At 46.7% G+C, this 27434-nt stretch overlaps 1 protein-coding gene across 1 annotated transcript; it reads left to right on the forward strand.

Moving 5' to 3' along the window:
• Positions 1-1613: 1613 nt before the first annotated feature.
• On the forward strand, positions 1614-26776 carry LOC100554323 (piwi-like protein 1). The gene is made up of 20 exons (XM_062977553.1): positions 1614-1888; positions 12210-12342; positions 12931-13056; positions 14303-14517; positions 15339-15460; positions 16073-16153; positions 16913-17110; positions 17759-17870; positions 18796-18922; positions 19343-19460; positions 19548-19662; positions 19790-19977; positions 20513-20585; positions 21189-21389; positions 21799-21902; positions 22462-22532; positions 22953-23106; positions 23663-23788; positions 24165-24312; positions 26086-26776. The coding sequence occupies exons 1-20, from the start codon at positions 1799-1801 to the stop codon at positions 26200-26202; spliced, it is 2619 nt and encodes an 872-aa protein (XP_062833623.1). The 5' UTR covers positions 1614-1798; the 3' UTR covers positions 26203-26776.
• The last annotated feature ends 658 nt before the right edge of the window (positions 26777-27434 follow it).

The following is a 27434-nucleotide window of genomic DNA, read 5'->3' on the forward strand; positions in this document are numbered from 1 at the left end:
CTAATGGAAGAATTTTCACCTGAGGAAAATGAACTTTTATCTCAAGAAAACGTAAATTTTAACTCATAAAAATTAATTTTTACCTCAGCAAAAATAACCTTAACTGGAGGAAAGGCCAACGGAAATTATTTTTACCTCAGAAAAGTTATGTTTTACTTCAGAAGAGGCAAATGGAGGCGTGTGTCCCCTCACTTGGAGGCAGCTTCTACCTCAAGAAAGGCCGAAAGACAGCTATTGTTTTTCAGGAAAATGTTTCCTGTTGTGTGTGTGTGTGTGTGTGTGTGTGTGTATGTGTATGTATGTATGCTATGCTAGTTTTATATATATGTGTATATATATATACACACACACACACACACACACACATATATATATACAATATAATGTACAATAAAATATAGTAATTATAACATATTGTATCTACATATAATATTCATATTATATTGTAATACAATACAATACTAATACAATATAATATTAATTATATATTATATTGTGTGTGTATATATATCGAACATGCTATGCTAGTTTTATATATATGTATATGTATATATATATGTGTATATATATATACACACACACACATATATGTGTGTGTGTTTATATATATATATATTTATATATACAATATAATTTACAATAATATATAATAATTATAACATATTGTATATACATATAATATTCATAATATTATATTGTAATACAATATAATATTATATATTATATTTTACATGTAATATTACTAATAATATTACAATATATTGATACAGTACAATATAGTAATTTATTACCAGTATTGTACTATGCTAATATAATATTGTATGTAAATTTAATTTGTAAGCCGCTCCGAGTCCCCTTCGGGGTGAGAAGGGCGGCATATAAATGTAGCAAATACATATATATATATATATATACAGTAGAGTCGCACTTATCCAACACTCGCTTATCCAACTTTCTGGATTATCCAATGCATTTTTGTAGTCAATGTTTTCAATACATTGTGATATTTTGGTGCTAAATTCGTAAATACAGTAATTACAACATAACATTACTGCATATTGAACTACTTTTTCTGTCAAATTTGTTGTATAACATGATGTTTTGGTGCTTAATTTGTAAAATCATAACCTAATTTGATGTTTAATAGGCTTTCCCTTAATCCCTCCTTATTATCCAAGATATTCGCTTATCCAAGCTTCTGGCGGCCCGTTTAGCTTGGATAAGTGAGACTCTACTGTACATACATACACACACACACACACATATATACACATACAAACACTTTAATTACATTTGGAGATGCCTTGGGTTTCACTCATAACGGAATAAATAATCGTGTCCACACGAGGCTTCCGTTTCGCGGGAAGAAGAAGGAAATGAGAAAATGAAGAACGGCGTCGAGTGAAGGGGGCGGGGCCTGGAAGGGGCGGGGCCAGACGGAAGGACACGCCCTCTCTCCAGCAAGGCTTTTCACTCAGGCCTCGTTTGCATTGGCCCCGCCCCCTTTAGGAGACTCACTCCGCACGCGAAAAAGAGCGAGTGCGCATGCGCCTTCCTTCCTTCCTTCCACGCCGTTGTAACGGCTGCTCCCTTCGAGAAGGTTCCTCAGGGAGGCGGAGGCGGTCACGAGGGGCGCGGCGACCAATCGGGGCGCGGAAAAGCCGGGCGGGGCCGGCGAGAGGATTTGAAAAAGCGGCGGTTGGCGGGCGGTTCTTCCTTCGTTTCGGATTCCTCGTGAGGACGTCTCTTCAGGCTCCTTCCCTTGCCGTTTGAGGGCCTTCTTTCACGCCTCGTCGCCATGTCGGGCCGCGCCAGGGCCAGAGCCAGGGGTCGAGCGCGGCCTACTCAGCCGGAGGAGGACTCCGCCGCCGCCTCAGGCGCAGCCACGGTCAGTAATAACAGTATTATTGTAGGCCTAGGCCTACTTGCCCCCCCCCCTTTCCAGGGCTTTTGGACTGCAACTCCCAGCATTCCTCACGGGCTCAGGCCCTTTCCTTTTCCCCCTCAGCCGCTTAAGCGGCTGAGGGGGGAAAGGAAGGGGCCTGAGCCCGTGAGGAATGCTGGGAGTTGCAGTCCAAAAGCCCTGGAGGGCCATAGTTGGCCCAAACCTTGTATATTACAACAATATTGCTATTTATTTATTTAATACATTTATATCCCGCCCTTCTCACCCCGAAAGGGGACTCACAGCGGCTTACAAATTAAATTTACATACAATATTATATTATTAGCATAGCACAATACTGGCAATAAATTACCGTATTATACTATGTGTATATATTGTAATATTATTTATTTATTTATTTACAGTATTCCGCCCTTCTCACCCCGAAGGGGACTCAGGGCGGATCACATTACACCTAGGAGGCAAAACATTCAGTGCCTTTAACATAGAACAAAGACAAGACAAACGCAGGGCTCCGAGCTGGCCTCGAACTCATGACCTCTTGGTCAGAGTGATTTGTTGCAGCTGCTTGCTCAACAGCCTGCGCCACAGCCCGGTCCATATATAATATTATATTAATATAATTATTATTAATAATATTAATAATGATAATATTAATAATATATGTAAATATATAATACATAATTAGTATTATTATATTGTATTATTAGTATTGTATTACAAAATAGTATTAATATTATATGCATATACAATATATTATATATTATTGTAAATTATATTGTATACATGTAACATAACAATACTCACATATGAAATATAGACAAACTGCATCCATCTAGAAGCATACTGTATAATAAATTTGGAGTCCTGTGTCTGAAGCCCCTGCCATACCAAAGACGTACAGTTAAACTGGCAAACCAAAACGTACATACAATATAGCCTAACAATTATACCCATTTAAAGAGGCTTGGAAGGTTGCTATTTCCAACAACGATGAGGCAGAGCAAAAAGGAAAGGAAGGAGGAGCCTTACCTCCTTATTTATGTGTTTTAAACTTTGTATAACGTTTTTATTAAGTATTTAATTGATGTACTTGTGCTGTTTGTTTTCATTGAATTCTGTTTTTGGGACATTGAATTTTGCCAGCCCTGTAAGCTGCCTTGAGTTCCTACGGGTGAGAAAGGCGGGGTAAAAATGTTGTAAATAAGTAAAAATAAATTACCTGCAGCCTTGTGCCCTGAAAGGTGTTGTGTTTAGTGTCAGGAAAACAATCCCCCCCCCCTCCCAACTGCAGTCCCCTTGAAGACAACAACAGGAGGGTCGCAGTAAGCTTGCAGAGAATAAAACAAAATCTTTACTCTTTCCAGCAGATAAAATAATTTAGCCTTCTTCAAACGTAGCAGAAAATACAGTCCTTCAGTTCGCAAAATAAAACGCAGCTTTCATAGCCGGAATCACTCGGTTGCTGTGAGATTTCCAGGCTGTATGGCCATGTTCCAGCAGTATTCTGTCCTGACGTTTCTCGCACATCTACGGCAGGCATCCTCAGGGGTTATGAGATCTTGCCTGCTTGAGGCAAGTGTGAATGCTGCAATTGGCTACCTTGATTAGCATGTAATGGCCTTGCAGCTTCAAAGCCTGTAAAAGCATATCATACTACACAGAGAAGCCATTGAAAGCCACAAACATGTGGACAATTTTAACAGAAAGGAGGAACCCATGAAAAGGAACAAAATCTGTCCAGCATATTAAAAAAACTTTAAAATCAGGACAGTAAATAAAGAGCAACACTCAGAAAACGGAAATTCCAGACAAGAAAGAATCAGGGCCAGCTAACACCTCCCAACAAAGGTTTCCCCCAGGTAGCAAGCCAGCCAGGCTTTGAAGCTGTAAGGCCATTAAATTTATTTATTTATTTACAGCATTTATATTCTGCCGTTCTCACCCCGAAGGGGACTCAGGGTGGATCACAGTACACATATAGGCAAACATTCAATGCCTTTAACATAGAACAAAGACGAGACAAACATAGGCTCCGAGTGGGCCTCGAACTTATGACCTCCTGGTCAGAGTGATTCATTGCAGCTGCTCTCCAGCCTGCACCACAGCCCGGTGCAGGTGGCCAGTTGCAACATTCACACTTGCCTCCAACAAACAAGAGTCCTTTATCCTACCCTGAACATTCCACAGATACATAAACCCAATTTACCTAGTTTCCAACAGATCCCTCAACCTCTGAGGATACCTGCCATAGATGTGGGCGAAAAGTCAGAAGGGAATGCTTCTGGAACATGGCCATTCAGCCCAGAAAACTCACAGCAACCCAGCTTGATTTAGCTTTGCGAGCTTACATGCAAAAACAAATGGTCTTTCCCAGAGCGCATAGTACCTACTATCTGCAGGAAAAACAGCTTGGAACCCACAGAAAGAGTTTGTAAAGAGCTCCAAATGGTATGCTGTAATCTCTGTTACACCCTACTCCGTTGTAGTAAGAGAAATCACTTGCCTTTATTGACATATGCAATGCACCTGCATGTGGATTCTTTCTTTACACATATACATTTGTGAAAACCTTAGTGCCGATTCTCACAAAAACTTACCCATGTTAGTCCTTCTCAGCAACTGGAGCATCCTAGACAAGAGATGCTTTCATGCAGTATGTGGTGGTGGTGGGGGGTTGGGTTACATCCCAAGACCCATCCCTGGTGGAAGAGAGGCACCAACAATCTCCAAGTGATGTATAAGGGACTCCTTCCTAGTGAACAATGAGGCTGAGGCCAGCGGGAATGAGAGGAATCTTGAATAGTATTCTTGTATGCTCCAATTCTGGGGAACTCATTGCCTCCATATGTTAGAGCAATGTCGGCGTTGCAACCTTTTGTAAAAGCGCTCAAGACTTGGCTGTTTGGTTGTGTATTTAAGTAAATCAGATCTAATTTGCCAAATAGTCACTGTTGAATGTTTTTATGCTGAACTTTTTTAATTGTGGAATGATATTTTAAATTGTAAGTCGCTTGGAGCACTCTGGTGGAGAGCGACTAATTAAGAAATAAAGTGAAGTGAAGATACAGGCAGCCCCTGATCGCCATAATGAGAAGTATGGAACATGTTTTTGTTGCCTATATGGGAGGGGAGTGTGGTTTATTTTTTAATCTTTGTATGCTTTTTTGTGATTTTACAGTAGAGTCTCACTTATCCAACATAAACGGGCTGGCAGAACGTTGGATAAGCAAATATGTTGGATAATGAGGGATTAAGAAAAAGCCTATTAAACATCAAATTAGGTTATGATTTTACAAATTAAGCACCAAAACATGTTATACAACAAATTTGACAGAAAAAGGAGTTCAACATGCAGTAATGCTATGTTGTAATTACTGTATTTACGAATTTAGCACCAAAATATCACGATGTATTGAAAACACTGACTACAAAAATGCGTTGGATAATCCAGAATGTTGGATAAGTGAGACTCTACTGTACCTTGTTTAACATGGTGGATATCATAGATGGCGCCGGAGTAATCAGACGTGCCTAATTGAGCTCCGGTATCTTTGTTGTTTTTATGTTTTTAAAGTTTTAAAGTTTGCCTTATTTTATTAGTATTTTATTTTATCGCATCTCTCGCAACTAATCTTTGCCTCTGCAAATGGGGAATAAGAAAAACAAGAAGAAACGGACAAGGACAAGCCCAGAGACACTAAAACATCAAAAACCTTCTAAACAACTCAAGATAGATGATCTATTTGTGGAAACCGTGAGTACGCCAGAATTGAACTCATTATTTACCGATAACAGCTTCTTATCCTTGGATAAAGAAAACAGAAACTCCGGTAACAACTCCACAGCATATCAAGAAGGAGTGTCCTTGGATTTGTGTAGAGGAGATACGCCTGGAACAAGCTCACTAATTACTGAGTTAAAACAACCTGAGCTGTTGCAGCAGACGAACTCCACCAGTGCATTGATGCAGCAATGTTTACTGACTGCTAAAACAGTGACATTTATTTTTGATAAACTAAAGAATGTAGCAAATCAGATTGAGCAGCTCAGACTGTCTTTTGACTCTTTTGTCCAGAGGAATACGGCCCTAAGAGAAAGCACAGTTCAGGCTGATGGCATGGGGCCCAGAAGGGAGGCAACGGACGAAAAGCCTTGCACAAAGGCAACTAGGGGCTACTCACTTACTTCTACTAAATGTAATAGGATCCTACAAGCAAACCAGATAATGCTGCGAATTGCTCATAACAACATAAATAAGGGCAGATGGAGGTCATTCAGAGCTATTAGAACATCGTTGGGTCAGTTACTACATATACACCCCCAAAGTGTTGACCTGCTTAAAGTTGAGTGGCTACCCCAAGTATCTGCAGATAAGAAAATCGTAATGACCCTTGAACAATCAACATTACCATCTATGCTGATGAAGATGAAGCTCTTCCTGCTTAAATTCCAAATAGCTCCCATGAGGGTTTTCCGTGACCTGGACATCAGCCCACTGATAACTCCCATGCATGGTGATGACATGCCTGTGGAAGTGGGCAGACCCAGCCTATTAGCCCCCAGGGAGACTTCTGGCAGGAATAGGCCACAGTCCAGTCCAGCCAAGGCTGACAGTAAACCAACACAGAATCAGTCTACGATCCTGAGCAGTGCAACCTGTGGTGATCAGCGAGACATTGACTTTGGATTGGATCATCTTGAGACTGTAGCGACCACCATAGGGGACATGGTTGAGCCATTGGTGGGCTTAATGTCCACTGATGAGTCCCCACAGGCTGAGATGGACTTAGAAGTGGGCCCTGTTAATGTTAATGACCTACTGGAGCTGAATGAGGAGGACGAGACCCCCACCTTGTCTCCAATTCAGGTCTCGGTACCTAGGAGGGATGACAGCAGACCCCCTATCCATGATCTACCTCCCAGGGAAGGAATGAGTGTACCCTCAAAATCAAGACAGAACAATACTACTGCTGAAGAAATACAACAACTACAACATCTGCGGCAAACCAGAAAGGAGAAAAGAGATCCCCACAACAACTGTGTTTTCAATGGGGATATTGGTGGCATCGTACCAGCCTCAGACACGAATTGACTGTCAGAATCTTCAATACTCATACAACCTGGCCAACCAGAACACTTAGAGACAGTAAGACCAATCCAGATTGTAACCTGGAATGTAGCTGGCTGGAAAGAGATTGTTGATTGTGAACTGGTGAGATTCTTATCTGATTTTGAGATAATAGCACTACAAGAGACTTGGCTGGTAGAAGGGGTTGACCCAATACAATTACCTGGATTTCAATGTTGGCACACACCTGCTCAGAAAAGAGGGAACAAAGGGCGTGCCTCAGGGGGCCTATGTATATGTATTAAGGAGGAATTACAGTGGCAAGGGGAGAGATTGTGCAAGGGGGATGATATCCACAATATATTGGCCATTAAGTTTAGTTATAAAGAAATGGAGCTTATATTGATAAATGTCTATATCCCACCATTCACATCCTCCTATTACAGTCCTGATGCCTGGGTACAGCTAGAGATAATAGTGGAAGAACTAACAGTAGCGTATACCCAAGCAATAATTATTTTACTTGGAGATTTTAATGCTAAATTAGGCCCATCTATACATGATCTAGCCCAATATGGTGGCCTTCCACATGATTTTATTAAAAATCACCCAAAATGGTACTCAAGAGACAAAAAGATCAATAGGTCTGGTATAAGTCTGGCATCACTGATCTTGAAGTGCAATTTACAAATCCTAGGAGGTAAGAACAATAACAATAATTATAATTATGTATACCCCTATACATTTCATTCTAGCCATACAAGCAGTGCCTTAGATTTTATATGTGTCTCAACAGGCAAGGCCAATCTTTTTTCACAGATCAAAGTACTTTTGAGGGAAGAAAGTGACCATCAACCAGTGTGTGTGAAATTCTTGGGCCCCTCAGATTTAAGACCCAATAATAGGAATGATAACTGGATTATGGCCAACACTGAGGTGATACAAAACAAAAGACTTGCCTGGACCAAAGTAGACATGACAGCAATAGCCAATAGCCTCAAAACAGAGGATATTACAAACTGGAACTCAATAATTCAGTCACACTCAGCAGATTGGCAGACAGTCTCTAATGCATTTACAAATATCTGTGGTAGTCTAAAGGAACATCTTGTCACAAAATCCACTCCTAAAGGTCCTTACTTGAGCAGAGCGCCCTGGTTTGACAAAGAATGCCAACTTCAGAGAACAAAGCTGAGATTGGCAATGAGACGTGCTCAGGGACAACATCTTGTAAATCCTCAATTAGAAATGTTAACCCTGAGACGAGAATATAAGAAACTTATAAAAACAAAAAAGAAAAATCATACAGTCTCGATCTGGTCAGGGCTTGAGTGCTCAGCTAAGAGTCACAACTCAGCTATCTTTTGGCACACAGTAGCTGGAATTTTGAAGGAAAGGAAATTTACATTTGACATACCTATTCCTGCAGAGGACTGGGAAAATTACTACTCCCACCTGTTTGCCTCCACAGAACCTACAGAGACACAGTCACGAGGTAAAGATCTATCAATAAAAGCCCTGCCCCTTTGGCCACCAGTAACAGAAGATGAGATCAGATGTATTATAAATAATTTGAAGACCAATAAAGCCCCAGGGGAAGATTATTTACCCGCTGAGCTATTTAAAACACATCTGGATTGGTGGGCCCCCCTGTTAGCAGGCTTATTTACACACATAAATAACATCTGCCAGATTCCAGTTGGATGGAAGATGGCTATAGTTGTCCCGGTTTACAAAAAAGGGAACAAAAAAGACCCTGGTTCCTACAGGCCAATTAGCCTAATTGATATTGTGGCCAAGATATATGCCAGATATCTCCTGAACAGAGCTGAATGCTGGGAAAAAGAAAAACATATCCTTGTTGAAGAACAGGCTGGCTTCAGGCAGAATAGATCAACTATTGATAATTGCTTTGTTTTAAATCATACAATTGCAAAATATGTCAGCAGAGGGAAACAACTGTATGCTGCTTTTATAGATCTTAGTGCAGCATTTGATACTGTAAATAGAGAGACGTTATGGAAAAAATTAACTGATCTCAATATGGAACCCAGACTGCTGGCACTAATCAAAGCACTTTACACAAACACCTTCCTGAAAGTGCGATTCGGGACGCAAGGAGCCATGACAAACAGTGTAGAAACATACAAAGGGGTTAGACAAGGATGTATATTAGCACCACTGTTATTTAGCTTATACGTAAATGATCTCCCCGAACAGCTGAAGGACCCAGAGGTACATATGCCTAAGTTGTGTAAAACACACTTTAACATCCTACTATATGCCGATGATATGATTTTATTATCATACTCGCAAGTCGGGCTACGTAGGCTGCTGAGAAGATTTAACACTTATTGTCATAACAACGCTCTAACTATTAATAAATCAAAGTCAAAAATAATGGTATTTGGCAAACGACATAACAGACATAGATGGTTCCTGGATGGTGAATCAATAGAGCAAGTTTGCACTTTCACGTACCTGGGAATTGTTTTTTCTGAGACCGGCTCTTGGCTACCACATCATCAAAGAAGCTCAGTCAGGGCAAGAGTACGTGTAAACCAACTGCTTAAATTAACAACTCACAGCCAACCAGGATCTTTAGACCCACTTCTTAAAGTGTATAAAGCGAAGGTTACCCCCATGCTTTTATATGGAGCTGAAGTTTGGGGTCTAAACCAGGTACCATTATTAGAGCAATCACAATCACAGCACCTGCGAAGTTTTCTAGGAGTACACAGGACGACCCCAGCTGCTGCAGTAAGAGCGGAACTGGGAGTATACACAGTTGATGGCTTATCTAAAATCAGGGCCTACAAGTACTGGATAAAATTGATTGCCATGGCAAATGATAGACTGCCAAAACCGTGCCTGTTAGAGCAGATAGAAAATCAACATCAGTCCTCTTGGCTAGTTCATCTGACAAAATACATTAGTAGTTGTGGACTTCCGATTCTGTATCCAAATCTCTTAGAAGAACTAGACCCAAAAATAGTGGCTGAACGAGTACTGGATATAGAAGGCCAAAAAGACATTGCTACCCTGAGTAAAGCTGGCTCATTGAAATGGTTAAGCCGTTTTAAACATACTTTCCAAACAGCCAGGTATCTAAAGACAGAAATGCCTAAACACCTCAGGAGGGTATTTACCAGAGCCCGTTTTGAGCAGCTGGATACGATGGTCAAACACGGAAGGTTTAATCAAGTTCCATACAACGAACGATTTTGTATTTGTGGAGCATCAGAGGTGGAGGATATCGCACATGTTTTGTTCAGCTGTGAATTGTATAAGAAAGAGAGACACCAATGCCTCGGACCATACATTATTCACAAAACACACTGGGACCCACATATTAAAATTTCATTTTTGTTGGCCGGCCAGAATCCTAAAATAACACACAAAACAGCCCTTTTCCTATTCAAAGCCACACAACTGAGAATTGCATATCTGGAATCAATTGGGGTAAACTGTGCAGGTGATGCAGATATTTGACCTGAACGGGGTCTTGTTAACAGCTTGTTTATTTTAACTTCTTTTTTTTACCGCGGGTTGTATGTTGTATGTATGTCTATGTGTTAAATGTTTTGATACGGCCGATGGGCTAATCAATAAAACGTGGTGTTTTTTTTTAGAATAATGTGTTTTAGGTTATTTTTTGTTTATTGTTTTGTGAGTTTCCTTGGTTTCTAATCCAGGGGAAGGGTTGCATATATTACATTGGAGAGTTATAGTTCACCTGTATTCAGAGAATACCGAATCAAGCAGATCACAGATCTGGACCAAACTTGCCACATAGCCAACTGTGAATTCTGGGGGAGTTTTGGGAGAGTTGACCCGATATTTTTGGGAATTGTAGTTCATCCACATCCTTATACATTCTCTAATGGGATCATTCATATTTCTTATTCTAAGAAATAGCAGGAGTTGTAGTTCACCCACAACCAAGGAAACTGTGACCTCCACCAATGACCAAACTTGGCACAAAGAACCCCTGTGACTATCTCAGCCTACTGGAGAGGTTTGTGGGAACTGACTCACCATAGTGGGAGTTGTAGTCTACCCTACAACCAGAGAGCCCACAGAACCCCACCCATGATGCATCCAGAACAAACCTGCCCAACTTACTAAACTTTTAAGTATGGTAGAGTCATAGAATCAGAATAGTAGAGTTGAAAGAGACCTCATGAGCCATCCAGTCCAACCCCCTGCCAAGAAGTAAGAAAACGCATTCAAAGAGTCTCACTTATCCAACATAAATGGGCTGGCAGAATGTTGGATAAGCGAAAATGTTGGATAATAAGGAGGGATTAAGGAAAAGCCTATTAAACATCAAATTGCGTTATGATTTAACAAATTAAACACCAAAACATCATGTTTTACAACAAATTGACTGAAAAAACAGTTCAATACATGGTAATATTATGTAGTAATTGCTGTATTTATGAATTTAGCACCAAAACATTGCAATATATTGAAAACATTGACTAAAAAAATTGGCTACTAACAAATTGACTACAAATAAAGATAGAATTGCATAAAATGAACTTACAGTGGCAACATGGTTGGAAATTAAATTCGTAAAAAGTTCAAACCTTGCTGCCTAGAGAAACAGCTGTGAATTGGGGTGGGAGGCAAATTGCGTTGGATAAATGAATGTTGGATAAGTGAGACTCTACTGTACTGATGGAATTTCCCAGGGTGAACCTGGCATGATGTGACTTGTAGTTTACCCACAACCTTAAGCATTTTTTATCATTAAAAATGACTTTTTCAAATAACCTGGGCAACACCAGGCACTTAAGCTAGTAAATAAGAAAATGTGGCCTCCATGTGGACCTGTGGAACAATGTGTCAAGGAATTTGGGTAAGGGAGGAAAGGAAGGCAGTAATGGGAAGGAAAACCACCATCATAATCCCCGACACTGCTGCAAAACCAATACAGTTGGATTTCTGCATCCACAACTTGAATATATTAAAAACTTCCAAGGGGGATGAACCTTGATTTAGTCATTTTATATAAGGGGTGCCATTTTGCATCTCCGTTGTATCTAAGGGGGACCTAAAAGCAAACTCTGTAGATTCTGAGAATAAAATGCTTGGTCTTCTGCCCCCCATGGGATGCCTCTTCCAGCATTTGATGCCTTGTGTGCACCAAATGCTGGAAGAGGCAACCCCTCTGGCCACCGTGTCAGTGGTATGTCTGCCATTGTTCTCTTGTTTCCTGTGATGCAGCTTCGTCCCCTCCTGGGTTATGGAGCCCCTCGGCCTGGGCAGCAGCAGCCTCAGCCAGAGCCACCGGCAGAAGGGCCACTCATTGGTCGCGGGCGCCAGAGAGGAGGGGTGCCTGCACAGGGCCCCTCCAAGGGTAAGGAGAGGCTTGTATCCCATAGGGATCTTCTAATACTCATTGTAGGGGTTTGCACCTGATCTTCAGAGGCTTTAACTAATTTATTTCTCAAAGGAAAAACGCTTCTTCTATTACGCAATGTGTTCTGTCCTCATAGGGGAAGAAATCTATCCAGTTTTTGTGAAATTAAGGTAGACTTTTTTAAAAAGTCTACGAGTATTCTTTTATACCCTTATATAACTCAAAGCATTAAAATGAAAATCAGGCCATCATTGTGGTTCAAACTCCTGTTTGTTTCCGGAGTTTGTACAATGCCTCTGCTGAAAAAAACTGCATGGAGCAAGTGCTTTCCTACTGGGCCTTCTCCGCATGCCTCATCGTCGTCATAAGCTTATCCATTCATGGCCAAGTCCTTCACAACCATCAGCACTGACCCTCTCTGGGACTCAGTTTAGAAGTGGTGATAATGTGCTGCTATGCTAAAATACCACACTTCAGCTCTGGGCTGCCAAGAGGCGAGGGCTGTTCTCTTTCCTGCTTGAGAAGGGTGGCAATGGGTGAGGTATCAGGAACGCAAGGGACAACTGCTTTCCTTTCCCATTCCAGAACTGGAAATCTCAGCAGGGTTTCAAGAAATGACATTGGGTGAGAGAGGCGGGTATAGAAGGAATTACAATGACATCGGTGTTTATACCCGGCGGTCGATTGAGCATGTCAAGGAGGTTAAGACAGGTATGTGATGTTTCTATCATCAGATTTTAAATGTATGGGAGGTTGATGTTATTTTTGTAAACACAAATAGCAAGATACAAATCTCAATAACAATCCCGTACGGTTACACCAAAAAGAAATATAGTGGTCTTGCCCATTGCTGCAGTAGTTTGTATACATTTAAAATCTTATGGTCAACAATCTATTTAACCATAAGATTTTAAATGTATACAGACAGGTGCAGCAATGCTCGAGACTATTGTATTTCTTTTTGGTGGAATAATAGGACTCTACGCTAGGCCACGAGGGCCATCTTGTCCAAGCCCTGCCGTCCCAGCGTCAAAGTGCTCCCGAGGCCTAGTGTTCCAGCCTGGATTTGCAGATTACCCTGAGGCAGTCTGTTCCACAGTGGAAGGATTTGCTGCCATGAAGACTTCAGAAGTTTAATACGATGGAGGGAAACTGGCTTATTAAAAAGCTTAACTAGAAATGCAAAACATAATAGTGCATATTAAAAATAGTACACCATTTAAAATTCATGCTTTAAAAGTCCTCTGGATGGGCATGCCAGCAGCAGAGAAAAGTCTATTGCTGTTTGAGATTCAAGCAGCAGATTCAGCTGCCCCTTGCATCTTAATAAGAGAACTGGGCATTTCCACCTTGTGATTCCCGAGTAAAGCGGAGAATGCCCTACTAGATTCTTGTGAAAAATCGCATTCTGGGTTGGCAGGGAGGGGGCATTCTTTTCCTTTTCTGCTCTGCTCATAGAGGGTGGGGAGAGGTTCCTTTTATCTGCCACTTTTCCTACTGATCTCTTGTCAAGGCTGTTTTATGTGGACGCCTCTGTTTTCCCAGCCCAGAATGCCCATTTCTGGGAATTCTCCAACAAGGCATTCCATCTCTTCTCCAGTTTTGCTGCTTTTATCAATTTAGCTGCTCTTACTAGGAGCCTGGTGGCACAGTGGGTTAAACCCTTGTGCCGGCAGGGCTGCTGACTTGAAGGCTGCCCGTTTGAATCCAACCCAGGAACAGTGTGGATGACTATCAGCTGCATGGGCGGACATGAGAGAAGCCTCTCACAAGGATGGTAAAAACATCAAAACATCCGGGCATCTGCCAGGTGGCACTGTATATCTAATACTTTCCAAGACAGGAATGGAAGAAGTTAAACTATTACCTACTGGGTGCCTAGGTAGCTGGTAGCAAAGCTGTTGAAATGCTGCTGCATAGCCATAGGTGGCTGATAGGGGCTGATGTGTCTCTGCAGGTGTTTCGGGGACTGCAATCGCCTTGAGCACCAACCACTTCCGCCTGACTTCGCGCCCCCAGTGGACCTTGTACCAGTACCACATTGATTTCAGCCCACCCATGGAGTCTCGGCGCCTGCGCTGCGCCCTCCTGTTCCAGCATGAGGACATCCTTGGGAGGACACACGCCTTTGACGGGACCATCTTGTTTCTGCCAAAGAAAGTGGGGAACAAGGTTGGATGCCTGCTCAGCAGTTCGGGGTCTAAGTGGGCAGGACAGCCTGGCACATCTATGGGAATACCTTTGACCAATGCTCCTTTGGTCTGTACTTGAATACTTGGTTTTGTAGAACAAGAATGTGAGAGCATTGGGAGGAACTGCCAGGGTCCCATCTTCTCCCATTATTCTATGCAGCCTAAGTATGACATAGAGTGTGAGCGCTTCATTGCAACTGCTCCCTCAGCATCCATATTGGCCATTCCATACGGACAGCATCCCAGGCCTTCTCTTCCATGAAATGCCCTCTCAAAATACCTTGTTTCTCTTCAGAGCTCCAGGGACTGAGGTGCAGCCATGGGGCTCAGCCTCCACCTGAAGCAGGGGCTCCTAACTTCTAGGAGAGAGACCATCTTCTTTGGCTCCTCTACTCAAGGAGCGGGCACTCCTTGCCCTCGGGACACAGGAGCAGGCTCTCAAAGAGCAGGGCAGGCAGGGCAAGGGCACCTCTTCCTGAGGCCTCTGGAGCCATGACCCTCTGGTGGGGGCTGGGGGGGCCCTGGCTTTGTGCCCAGGCAGGCCAGCACTTGCAAGCCTTGCGCCCCAAAACCTGGAGGGTCAGGAATTTTGACGTCAGTATTTCAGGAACATAGTGTTCCTAGAAGGAGGGAGGCCCCTGTGTTTGCATCTGGCTTTTGTGTTTCAGGTGGGAAGGGTAACAAGCACACAGGACCTGGCTGAGTGCTGCACCCCTGGGTCTATGTTTGCTTCCTTTTGAATCTTCCAAACTCCTACAGTTTAGTCAAAGTGTCAATGAAACTCCTGTTGATTTTCTTTAGGTTACCGAGGTTTATAGCCAGACCCGGCAGGGAGAGACGGTGAAGATTACCATCACCTTAACCAATGAGTTGCCATCGACCTCACCAACGTGCCTCCAGTTCTACAACATTATTTTCAGGAGGTTGGCTTTGATGCGTAGAATGTCTATTAAGAAAAGTTCTCTTGACAATATGCATGGGAGGATGCTGTACAGTGAATGTTCTTTGACCTTGAAGCTCTGCCTTCCTAGATTCTTGGCTGCATAAGGGCAGGAAGTAGGCATGCCTCCTTTAAAAAAAACTGTGTGAGGAGTATTGAGTAAAGAGTCAACTGCTCTTATTGCCCCTCTTCCAACCTAATGTTTCCAAAAGGCTTATTCAGTTCTGCTGTGCATGTTGGGTTCCCCCGTACTGTGGCCACTTCTCAAGGCCATCATGGTTCTGGAGATGCAGCCGCGCTCAGCCCTGAGGGTTGCCTCACAGTTGGAGGCAAGAGCCATAGAGCCAGGCTCCTCCACTTTGCACACTCATGCTCTTTCTTCAGGAGAGACCACCTCTCCGCCACTTCTTCGCCGCCTTTTCCCCTCCCACGAGGCCTCTCTGGACCTCCCAAGGGCCTTTTGCCTTTCCTGTCATAGAGGGACGGGCAAAAACTTTTAGCCAAGCCTTAACCAAACAAGCATTTTCCATACCTGTTACGTTGGATGTGGTGGTACGTTGTGATAACACCAGCCTTTGTGGTTTTTCTTTTTCAGAGTGTTGAAAATAATGAATTTGCAACAAATCGGGCGGAATTACTACAATCCCAGTGACCCCATCAGTGTCCCAAAACACCGGTAATGAATGGGCCTCAGTCATAAGATTTTAAAACAGTTTAATATTGAAATGTCTTTCTTTAAGGCAGTGGAGTTTCCCAGGACTCACGGTTCCACCTCATTTGCACTAGAGGCAGGCTTCAGCATACTTGAGTTTTATTGAACCACGTACTTACAACATGTGTCTGATGGTGCTTTGTGTCTTGGAGTTCAGAATGACATTGATAGCTCCAGTGAGGTCTTCATCTCGTCAGATCGGGGGGGGGGGGGGGTCAGTGTGGAAGAGGGCTTGACGTGAGATGACGACCGGGCCCTAAGGATAGATCCAGAGGCGGGAGTCACTGTCTCCACATGATGTGGAGCAGAAAGGAATGGGCTCTGCCTTCGTGGCCTCTATGGGCCACAGATTTGGGAATCTTTGTCCCTTTGTTATAAAGTGTTGTGTTGCTATGACTATTGCCCATGGATTGTAGTGAGGAACAATAACGTATTAAAATACATTCTGTGTCATCAGTTAAGGCATAATAAGCATAATCTAAAGTGGTCTATATAGTGATTGGAATGTGTGGCCTTGGGAGACATTCTGTGGCCTTTCTTTGAGAACAGAGGAGGCATCCGGAGACAGAAAGCCGTAAGACAACAACGGCCCTGGGATTGTGATCTTCTGTCATGTTGTGGTTCTCATTTGCTTGAAAGGAGTAGCCTCTCTGAGAGTCCACATGCAGTGACCGCTCTCTTAGAGTAATGGGTTAAAGGGCTGTGCCTTGTTTGCAACCACAGGCTGATGGTGTGGCCGGGCTTCACCACCTCCATCTTGCAGTACGAGACCAGCGTCATGCTCTGCTCTGACGTGAGCCACAAGGTCCTCCGGAGCGAGACCGTCCTGGACTTCATGTACTCCTTGTATGAGCAAGTGGGGGAGCAGAGGTTCAAGGAGGCGTGCGCTAAGGAACTGGTCGGCCTGATTGTCCTCACGAGGTAAAACCACCTGGGTGGGTTTCCAGTCATACCAGTGTTGATTGAGGCAGGATGTGCAGAGCAGGAGAGTCGGGTGGGCGTCTCTCTCGGGTAGTTGCAGCGTGTTGGAGCCTCTTTATTTGGCGGAGCCACTTTGTCCTACAAACATGGATGGGGAGGAACCCAGAGAGATTGGTAGGGTATGGTTTGGGGCTGCTCCCAGGTCTCCCCTCTCCATCCCTCTCGCCTTTCAGGTAGCTGCCAAGCCTTTGGGGGAAGGAAGGGGGCTGCTTCCTCTGGGACCCTGTATTCCTCCCAGAGGGGGAACTCCAAGGGAGGAGGGGCAAGGAACAGACCCTACAGCCCCCTCCTCACATCTCCCCACCACCATTCTGTGCCACCTCACAGTCCTTGAACTGCTCTGTATAGAATGGGTCCAGAGAAGGGCAGCAACGAAGACGGGAGGGCAGAGGGAAGAAGGTGGAGGGAGTGGGGCCTGATCCTCCTGCTGAAGAGGCTCCCACAGGGAGGGAGGGAACGCCTGCTCCCCCTTTTCAACCTTGCCCACTTCATAATAGAAGGCTTAAATATTCTGGATGGGAGTTTTTATTCACAGTATTTTGAATATTTTTCTTGGGAAAGAAATACTCAAACATCCAACACTTGCAGGTATAATAACAAAACGTATCGTGTGGATGACATTTCTTGGGATTCCAGTCCTAAGGATAGATTCAAGAAGGCCGATGGGTCAGAGATCAGCTTTGTGGATTACTACCAAATGGTAAGAAATGCTTCCTTCCAATAGGTACTACATCTAGGTTTTGTAAACAAAGCAAGGGTTGGAGGTAACAAAACCGTTGATTTCCCCCGTTTGTGTCAGTTTGGTAACGCTTTGTTTGCACGATGCCTTTTTGCCTCTCAGCAAACTCTTGCGACCCCACTGAGGCATCTTCCCTCCTTCCTTCTCAAAAGTAGGAAAAGGGGGCCTGAAAGAGGTTTGGCTTCCTCTGAGAACGGGGATCTCGGTTACCTTGGTGCTCAAGGTGAATTTCCATGCTCCCGGTTCCTAGCATAACACCTGGAGCAGGGCATGGCGGGGAAGAGGCCTCGTCCATGCGCTCTAGGCGACCTCTCTCCAGACCCTTGGGCTGCAGGGGGTCTTTTCAGCCCAGAAAGAGCCAGAGGCCTCACAACCCCCACCACTTTGTTCTGTGGGAATATGAGGAGCCTTCCTGGCACAGATTCTGGGACCGTCACCCAGGCCCCTATGCAGGACACTTGTCTCTCTCTCTGAGCTCCCTTTGGGCCTTGGGGGAGCTCGGCCTGAGCTGGAGGAGGGCTGCTCTGCCAGGGATCCATGCCGCCCCCCGCCGGACAATCCTCTCTTCCCCTCTGATCCCAGGAATGTAGGCCAAGTGGTCCTCCCTCAGCCAGAACTCTGAACCCAATCAGAAGACAAACTTGCCCACAGAATTGGTGGAGGTTCAGAGTAATTAGAAACAATGCAGGAATATGTGTTTACGATGCATGTGCAGTGTAAATAGTTTGCTTTTAGGCTTGGGTCTCATCTGCATAATGTGCATATATGCAAATGCGGATATCCCAAAATCCCGTCCTCCCCAAAAAAAAACCTTAAATCCCTGCTCGAGTCCAGTGTCTTGCAAGTGAAGCCCCTGAACCTGCTTCCCGGTGCCCTTTCCCTTCAGCAATACAACCAGGAAGTCAAGGACCTGAACCAGCCTCTGCTGCTGAGCCAGCCAAAGAGGAAGAGGGGCCCCGGAGGCGCAGTGCCCGGCCCAGCTGCCCTCGTCCCCGAGCTCTGCTTCCTGACCGGTAGGAAGGATGGAAGGAAGGGGGCGGCCTTGGTCGTGGTTCCCCTCCCTCCAGGAGGGCTCAGCAGGAGCCTGGGACCCAAGGTCCTTTAGAAAAAGAGGGGCACCCCGGAGGGGAAAGTGGGGGATGAGGAGGAGACCGACTGGGGGGGAGGAGTGTGAGGTGTGCCTTCAAGGGAGCTTTCCTGTGCCTGTTTTGGTCAAGGCAGGTGATGCCTGGGCAGGCAGCCCTTGAGGCGCAGGCCTGAGCGCTGAAGGGAGCCCACCCCTCTGTGTGCTCTCTGCCTCTGGCAGGGACCCTGGGGGGGGGGGGGGAGGAGGGAGGGAGGCTCTCTTGGGAAGAGACTGCATTTCCTGCCGCCCTCGTCTTCACTGTTCCTTGGACCAAGCCTTCTGGTCATCAAAGGACGCTCTCTTGCAGGGCTGACGGATAAAATGCGGAGTGACTTCTCCGTCATGAAGGACCTCGCTGTCCACACCCGGCTTGCACCGGAACAAAGGATGCGTGAGATTGGGAAGCTGGTGGATTACATCAATAAGTACGTGACTTCAGTTCCCTCTGGTTCGCTTTCCCTTGTAAACGTATAAGGTGCAGGGTTTTTGCTGAGCGCGCCTTGATTTTCCAGGGATGCGAACGTTCAGCAAGAACTGCGAGACTGGGGTTTGAGCTTCGACTCCAACTTGCTGTCCTTCTCGGGGCGAGTCGTTCAGTCCGAGAGGATCCACCAGGGAGGGAAAGTGGTGAGTGGCTTCCAGGCCAAGGATCCTCGGGTCTGGAGAAGAGCGGGCCACCAGCGCAAGAGCAGGGGACAGCCTCCCTCCCCTCCACCCCACCTTCAGGGCCGCCTCTTTCTCTCGCTTCTTCCAGTTCGACTACAACCCGCAAGCGGCCGACTGGTCCCGGGAGACGAGGGGCGCCCCCCTGATGAGAGCGAAGCCCCTGGACAACTGGCTCCTGCTCTTCCCCCGCCGGAACTACGACGCGGCCAACACGCTGGTGCAGAACCTCTTCAAGGTCACCCCCGCCATGGGCATCCAGATGAAGAAAGCCACCATGTAAGTGGCGTAAGGGGGTGATGTGTTTCTGGGTGGGACTAAGTCAGGAAGGGCACCTGTGGGGATTGGCAGAGATGGACCCAGTCCGGAGATGTCCTTCAGCCTCAAGACGGGTGGGTTTGGGCCCCCAACGTGTTTTGTGGGGCCACAGACCTGCTAGAGGGGGTTCCCAGAATGCAGTGGGGGCTTGCAAGAGGGAGGAGGTGTGGGGGAGGCTGCTGATTTTGGAGAAAGAATGCCTGAACCGCTGCTCTATGAAGGGGGGCAGAGGGAGTGGAATAACGCCCAAGGGTCTGTGCAGCTGCATGGCCAGGAGGAAGGATGCCCAGCCCTTCTCCCAGGGCTGCAGACCTGGCTTGCAAGGCCCTCTGTCTCCGTCAGTGCCGGCAAGGGTGACGAGGTTGCGGTCTCGGCATTGATTTGGGGGGGGGGGTCACTCTTTCCCCTCTTGATAGTCTGTGACACTATTCTTGAATGTCTTACTTTGGAGTGAGGGCTAAGGAACATGCAGCAAAACTGTGATCTCCCTTCATAGGGTTGAAGTGGAAGACAGGACAGAGGCCTACCTGAGAGCCTTGAAGCAAACCGTTACCTCTGATACGCAAATGGTGCGTATCGAGCAACGTCTTGAAAATTCATGGGTTCCCTGAACTGTGTTAGGAAGAACCCTCAAACTTAATTGATTTGCCTGGAAGGCAGGGGGAGCCTGAAATCATTCTGTAAAACAGACAATGCCACACTGAGAGGACTGAAAACAGCCTGGGATTTTTCTCTTGCCTAGAAGAGCCACCTTCCGGATCGCACTTTTTAAATTCTTTTGCCTTTGCGTTTGGGATCTGCAAGGCACAATTTCTGGATTTGGCTCTTGGCTTCTAGGCAAGATGGGTTATCACAGGGCCCTATTATCCTTTCGTTACACAGAAGCACGGGGGGGGGGGGGGGGGTAAAAGGATGCTCTAACAGTCTAGCTGCTGGCGTTGCTGGTCCCCGTGTGCTGGGCTGGATTGGGGCCGTGGCTGTTGCAGGGCAGAGTGCGCCAGACCTAGTCCCTTTGTGGTGGACCCTGTGGCCTTGTGCCAGCAGCAGAGTAGTGCGCTCTGCCAGCTCTGCTTGTGCAGAAGAGCCCAGAAGGCGGGTGGGCGGGCGGGCGGGCTTTGGGGAATCTGCAATCTCATTGTGACGCTGGGGCGCTCTCCTGTCCTGTCCCCCAGGTGGTCTGCCTCCTGTCCAGCAGCCGCAAGGACAAGTACGACACCATCAAGAAGTTCCTCTGCAGCGACTGCCCCACTCCCAGCCAGTGCGTCCTCGCCCGCACTTTGGGCAAGGCCCAGACGGTGATGGCCGTCGCCACCAAGATCGCTCTGCAGATGAACTGCAAGATGGGAGGAGAGCTCTGGAGCGTGGAGGTTCCCGTAAGGAAGCAGACCCTGTTTCCCCAGAGGCGCCTGGGTGGGCTTGCTGGGTGGGCTTGGCTTGGGGGCCTTCATTGGGACACAGGGCTTGGTCTCAGGAGGAACCTTGCGCTTTTCCTGCACGGCTGATGGGCCTCGGCCCTTCAGTCCCATACGGCAGCCTCTCCCCTCGTCGGTCTTCCCATGTCTTGTCATTGAGATGGGCTTCATTAGCACTGTAGTCAAGTGGTTCGCACAGGACGCTCAACACTGCATTGAGGGAATTCTCTGCAGGGTTTCCATGCCCAGAGAGCGGGGGGGGGGGACCATTATGCCATTGCAGCCCAGGAGGCCAGTTAGGGTTAGGGTCCCCTGCGGCCTTTCACCACCCCCCTCCTCACCCGCTCTGTGTTTCTCTGATGCCTTCCAGCTGAAGCAGCTCATGGTTGTGGGCATCGACTGCTACCACGACACCTCGGCCGGCCGGCGGTCCATCGCAGCATTTGTTGCCAGCTTGAACCAGGGAATGACACGGTAAGGAGAGGGCCAGGCGGTTGGGGGTAATTTCAGCATTAAAAAGGCTTGCATGCTTCTTGTGAGATGCCTCTTCCGAGTCTCTTAGTCTTGCCTTACTCTTACTGTCCCCAGAGATGTTCTCTCGAAAGGTAATAGGCCAGTGCTATTAGGAGCCCTTGGGACATTTCTCTGATCTGGGCCTTGTGGGTGGTGAGCTCAGGCTTCTCTGAGGGAAATCATGCGGCATTTCAAGTTCCAGAACAAATGGGTAGGAAATCCATGCAGGCTCAGGTGTGTAATGGAGGAGGATAGCAGAGGGATGGAAAGCGCCTGGGCCCCATCTGGGAAGAAGGGAAACAAAGATGGAGAGCACCACACCTGGCTTGGGGGCAGCCCCCCAGAAAATGGCCCAGGACTCTCATGGATCACAAGTGGAACATTCCATCTACGTGTGTCTCTCCCCTGAAGGGCTTTAGGCCTCCTCTCTGACTTGCATGCTTTTGTTGCCCAAGAAGCAAGGCCTGGCTGTTTGGTGGGGGGCCTCTCTGCTCAAGCCTTGCCTTTCCTTTCTCTTTAGCTGGTATTCGCGCTGCGTCCTCCAGGACCGAGGGCAGGAAGTGGTGGACGGGCTCAAAGTTTGCTTCCAGGGTAAGGCTCCTCTTATGGGGCAATTTCTTCATGGGGTTTGGGCTGCGGCCTTTCTCCTCTCCCAGAGACAGTTGCTGGGGAGTGCACTGTGGGCATTGCAGCATAAATAAGAGGGCTCCTTGTAACGGAGAGAATAAGGGGCAAGGGAAACCCTCTGGGAGGCCCTTCCTGGGGGAGTCATACTCTCTCAGCCTCAGGAAGCCAACAGCCAGAAATGCCATAGTAACGGCTGGGTGTTTGAGCTGTCTTGCCTTCACTGGGGGAATGTTTAACTATGATCAAACACAGGGCTGGGCCTGGCTGGGCCTGGGCCTGGCAGGCACAGTCCTTGGGACAGAGATAGGCAAAGGCTGCTGCTGCTGCACCTGAGCATCATCCTCACTTACTATGTGCTTGCTTGTGTGGTGTTCTCTCTGGAAGCTGCCCTGAGGACGTGGTACACCCACAACCAGCACTTGCCGTCCAGAATAATAGTCTACCGGGACGGAGTGGGAGATGGCCAGCTGAAGACGCTGGTCTCCTATGAAGTGCCTCAGTTCCTGGAGTGCCTGAAAACCATAGGCCAGGACTACAGGTGAGCTCAGTGCGTGGCTGTTAGCAGTGTGTGTGCAGCAGAGAGAGAACCATGAGAGAGATCACACCTCAGGAGCTAGGCCAGCCTTTCCTCCTTCAAGGGCCTCCTTCTGGGGAAGCATGTGCCTGGGTTCCATCCCTGTCCTTGGCCAGCATTTCTTTCCCCTCTGAATAATAAACTGGGAGGCGCAAATCCCTCCTGGGTCCCTGGCCCCGGCCTAGTCTGGGGCTCATGTGGCCGCTGGACTCCGAAGCAAAGGATTGGGTGGGTCTGCTTTGCAAAGGCTGGCATGTGGGACCCATCTTGCTTCCAGGAACCCTGAGGACTTCGTTATGCTGTTTGCTCACGGTTCCTTGGACTCGCAGTGGCCCCAGGCTTCAGTTGCATTGTGTTCCGTTTTAGTTAACAGTTTGATTGACCAGTAATGTGTATGTTCTTTAGCCATCTAGATTTCTCAGGGAAAATAAGGGTTATTCATTCAGTTCTCTCAGGAAATGCCTTTATTAGAAGCAGTCTTCACTCTCCAAACTAAACTTCTTGCGTGATTTTCCTAAAGCCCAAAACTGACTGTGATTGTGGTGAAGAAGCGCCTGAACAACAGGTTCTTTGCACGCATCGATGGGCGACTCCAGAACCCGCCGCCCGGCACCGTGGTGGACGTGGAGGTGACCCGGCCAGAATGGTGAGTCGTGAGGAAAGAGCAAGGACTTGTGCAAACAAGGGGAAGGGGTAGTTGAGATGCGGGGACTTGTCCCCATTCTTCTCTCCCTCTGGGGCTGATCTCTGTGGGGAGGGAGGGAGGGAGGGAGGGAAGGGGTCCGGAGAAGGGCCCCCAAGGGGAAGGAATGTGTTCTTTCATGGGGGGTGGGGCTGCATTGAGCCGCTCTGCACCAACACAAGGCTGGCTGCCCAAAATCCCTCCCTTCTTTGCAAGTGGCTGGTCCCTCACTGGGCCACCTGAGACAAAGGGGGAAGGGGCCCATTTCCTGAGAGAGGGAGGAGGCTATTGCCTGAAGTGACTCCTAGCGTTCCTTCCATTCCTCCTTCCTCCCAAACAGGTACGATTTCTTCATCGTAAGCCAGGCCGTGAAATGTGGGACCGTGGCGCCAACACATTACAATGTGATTTATGACAGCAGCGCCTTGAAGCCGGACCACATGCAACGGCTCACTTACAAGCTCTGCCACATGTATTATAACTGGCCGGTATGTATGGCGGCCGGCAGGGCCTTGGCTGTTGAGTGCCTGATGGTGGTCATCGTGACAATAATGCCCTTGTACGGCTTGTCCTCCCACCAGACCTAGGCTGGGAAGCAGCCACACTCGTGTTTCTCTGTCCTGTCCCTCCTGGTCTGTCCTGAGGCCGCTGGGGGGGGGGGGGGGGGTTGCTGGCGTTTCTCTCCTGAGTCCTCCATCCAGAGAGGTGCCAGGAGCGCATGGAGCTCCCTCCTGTTGAGCCTGCCAGGGAATGATTTCCCAATAAATGGGTTCAGAATGCAGAACATATCCAAACACGCCTTGCGGGGGAGGGGGAGGCAGCCAGCGGTCGGTCTGTGGGCAAGTGACCCTCCAGACCAGGAGCCAGATCGTCCCGCTTGGTCATGTAAATAGTACTGCAGAAAATACTTTCATTGAGCATCTTTTTAAGGAGTGTGCTCTAGTTCTTTAGATATGGTTTATCACGGCTGTCTATGGGTGAGCAGATGGTGACTGGGAGACGGCCTGTGTTCTGTCTCTCAAAATCTAGAGCTGATGGGGGAAGGATGGTGCTGTCTTTGGAACCAGCAGGTCTAATATACCCCCCAGAGGCAGGCACCAAAATACAGCAGTCATTTTATTCATGGCCGAATATTTTTATTTACTCATTTACATCATTTCTGTGTCTCCCGCCTTTCTCCTCATAGGGACTCAAGGCAACTGACAATAACATGGCGCAATGCAATCAAATTTAAAAGCAAGGCAAACACAAACATTAAAAAAACCATTAAATATTGTGTCATGGATACAAAAGTTGAAATACAATAAGAACATAATTAAAATTAAATTGAAATCCTCCCCAAATCCCACCCACGGTTTTCCCAGAAGCAGCAGCCTGCCCACCCCTCTCCCTCCCCAAAGGGTGCAAACGGAGCCCAGCAGGGATTGGGGGCCCTGGTCAGTTGATTGGTCCCTGTCTTTGGGGAAGAGGGAGGGAGGGGGCTCCAAGGCCTGGAGGAGCAGCCCTCGAAAGGAAGACCCCCGACACACACACACACACACCCCGCAAAGAGCCGCCTGGGAGAGGCAAGAGTGGAGCACAGAGAGGAAGGAGGAGAAGGGGGCCTTGCTCAGAGGAAGACGGGGATCTAATGGGCTGATGCAGAGAGAAAGATCCTGGAGCCAAGCTGCTTTTTCCTGTTGTAATTAGCATAAGTTGATACAATAGAGTCTCACTTATTCAACATTCACTTTCCAATGTTCTGGATTATCCAACGCATTTTTTTAGTCAATGTTTTCAATGCATCATTATATTTTGGTGCTAAATTTGTAAATACAGTAATTACTACAAAGCATTACTGCATATTGAACTACTTTTTCTGTCAAATTTGTTGTACAACATGATGTTTGGGTGCTTAATTTATAAAATCATAACCTAATTTAATGTTTAATAGGCTTTTCCTTAATCCCTCCTTATTATCCAACATATTTGCTTATCCCACATTCTTCCAGCCCATTTATGTTGGATAAGTGAGACTCTACTGTGCTTGTATTTTGGATGTTTTTCATTCCGTCATTCTTTGAAAGTATGAATCACTTTGTATCTTGTCCGCTAAGCAGAATACCATTATAAGGACAACAGGCTGCTCCTACTGAGTAGAGCTGCCTTTGTCCCCTGGGACCCTTGTGAGCGAGAGGGGCAGAGCCTGGTGGGCAGTGCCTGGGTGGCCCTGCTTCCAGTGGCTGACGAGCCCCCTCCCCTTTTTGTCCCTTTGCATGCAGGGCGTGATCCGTGTGCCAGCGCCGTGCCAATATGCGCACAAGCTGGCCTTCCTGGTCGGGCAGAGCATCCACCGGGAGCCCAACCTGGCCCTGGCCGAGAATCTTTACTATCTATGAAGTGGAAGAAGGCAGACAAGTGGCTCCTTTTCAAGTTGTGTGCCTTTCGGGGGGGGGATGGGGGGGATTGGGTGTTTTTCTTTGTCGGTTTGGCCTTGCACTTTTTGATATGGTCCTAAGATTGACCATTTCCCAAGACGGCCATGACCTCCCGCATTGTTCTGTTCTCTGATATTCACTTGCAATAATGACCGTTCTTCAGTTCATTGTCAAAGGTTTTCACAGCTGGAATCACAGCTGGTTGTGTGGTTGGCATGTTGTGGCAGCATTCTCTCCTTTGCCCGCATCTGATCCTCTGAAGATTCCAGGTGAAATGTCAGGAGAAAATGCTGCTTGAACATGGCCAAACAGCCCAGAAACCACACAACACCCCAGTTCTTCGGTTACTTGTCTAATTTTATTGCTGCCAATGAATGCAATTGGTACAAAGCCAAAGTTGTTCTCTTTGTTTTAATTATATGTGTAAATGTTTTATTTTTATGGCATTGGATGTTTGCCATGTTCTTGTGTTACACTTGGAATCCACCCCGAGTCCCTTTAGGGGGAGAGTTGGGAATAAAATATTATTGTACAATGGTGTTATAGTGATGTTATTTAAGAATCTTTATTTTATGATGCTGGTATGTCACCCTGCTCCTCCTGCTGCAGAGATCGCCAGTCTCCCACTGGTCTGCATTCACAAGGACCACGAAGGGAGACACTGCTCGGTTAGCGGCTGAGGGAAAAGGAAGGGGGCAGAAGCTGTTAGGAATTGTGGGAGTTGTTTAATGGCCACCATGATTTTGTATGTTATGCATTTTTCTTCATGGGTCCATCCATGAAGTCCCAAAACGGTTTTCAAATTACTAGTTACAAACGGCCAAATACCTAACCCGGGCATCGCTGGGTACCTAAAGTAGTCTATAACAAAAGTCACATTTTGACGGATTTTTTTAGTGCTGTTTGTGTTTTATTCTGTTTTAGTTAAATTGTATACAAATGCTTTTTTGTCAAGCCACTCTTGAGTCCCCTTTGATAGAGCAGGACATCATCACCATTATTATTAAGTTTGTATGTATGTTTCCGGGAAACGGATTTCCAAGGCAGCCCCAACTTCCAGAGGGTGCTGCGAACGTCACCGATGGCGGATCTAGACCAGACTTGGCACACAGAACCCCACGACCAATACAATATCCTGGAGCAGTGGTTCTCAACCTGTGGGTCCCCAGGTGTTTTGGCCTTCAACTCCAAGA

Source organism: Anolis carolinensis, chromosome 3 (genome assembly GCF_035594765.1).
Source record: "Anolis carolinensis isolate JA03-04 chromosome 3, rAnoCar3.1.pri, whole genome shotgun sequence".
In the NCBI taxonomy this organism is placed as follows: Eukaryota; Metazoa; Chordata; class Lepidosauria; order Squamata; family Dactyloidae; genus Anolis; species Anolis carolinensis.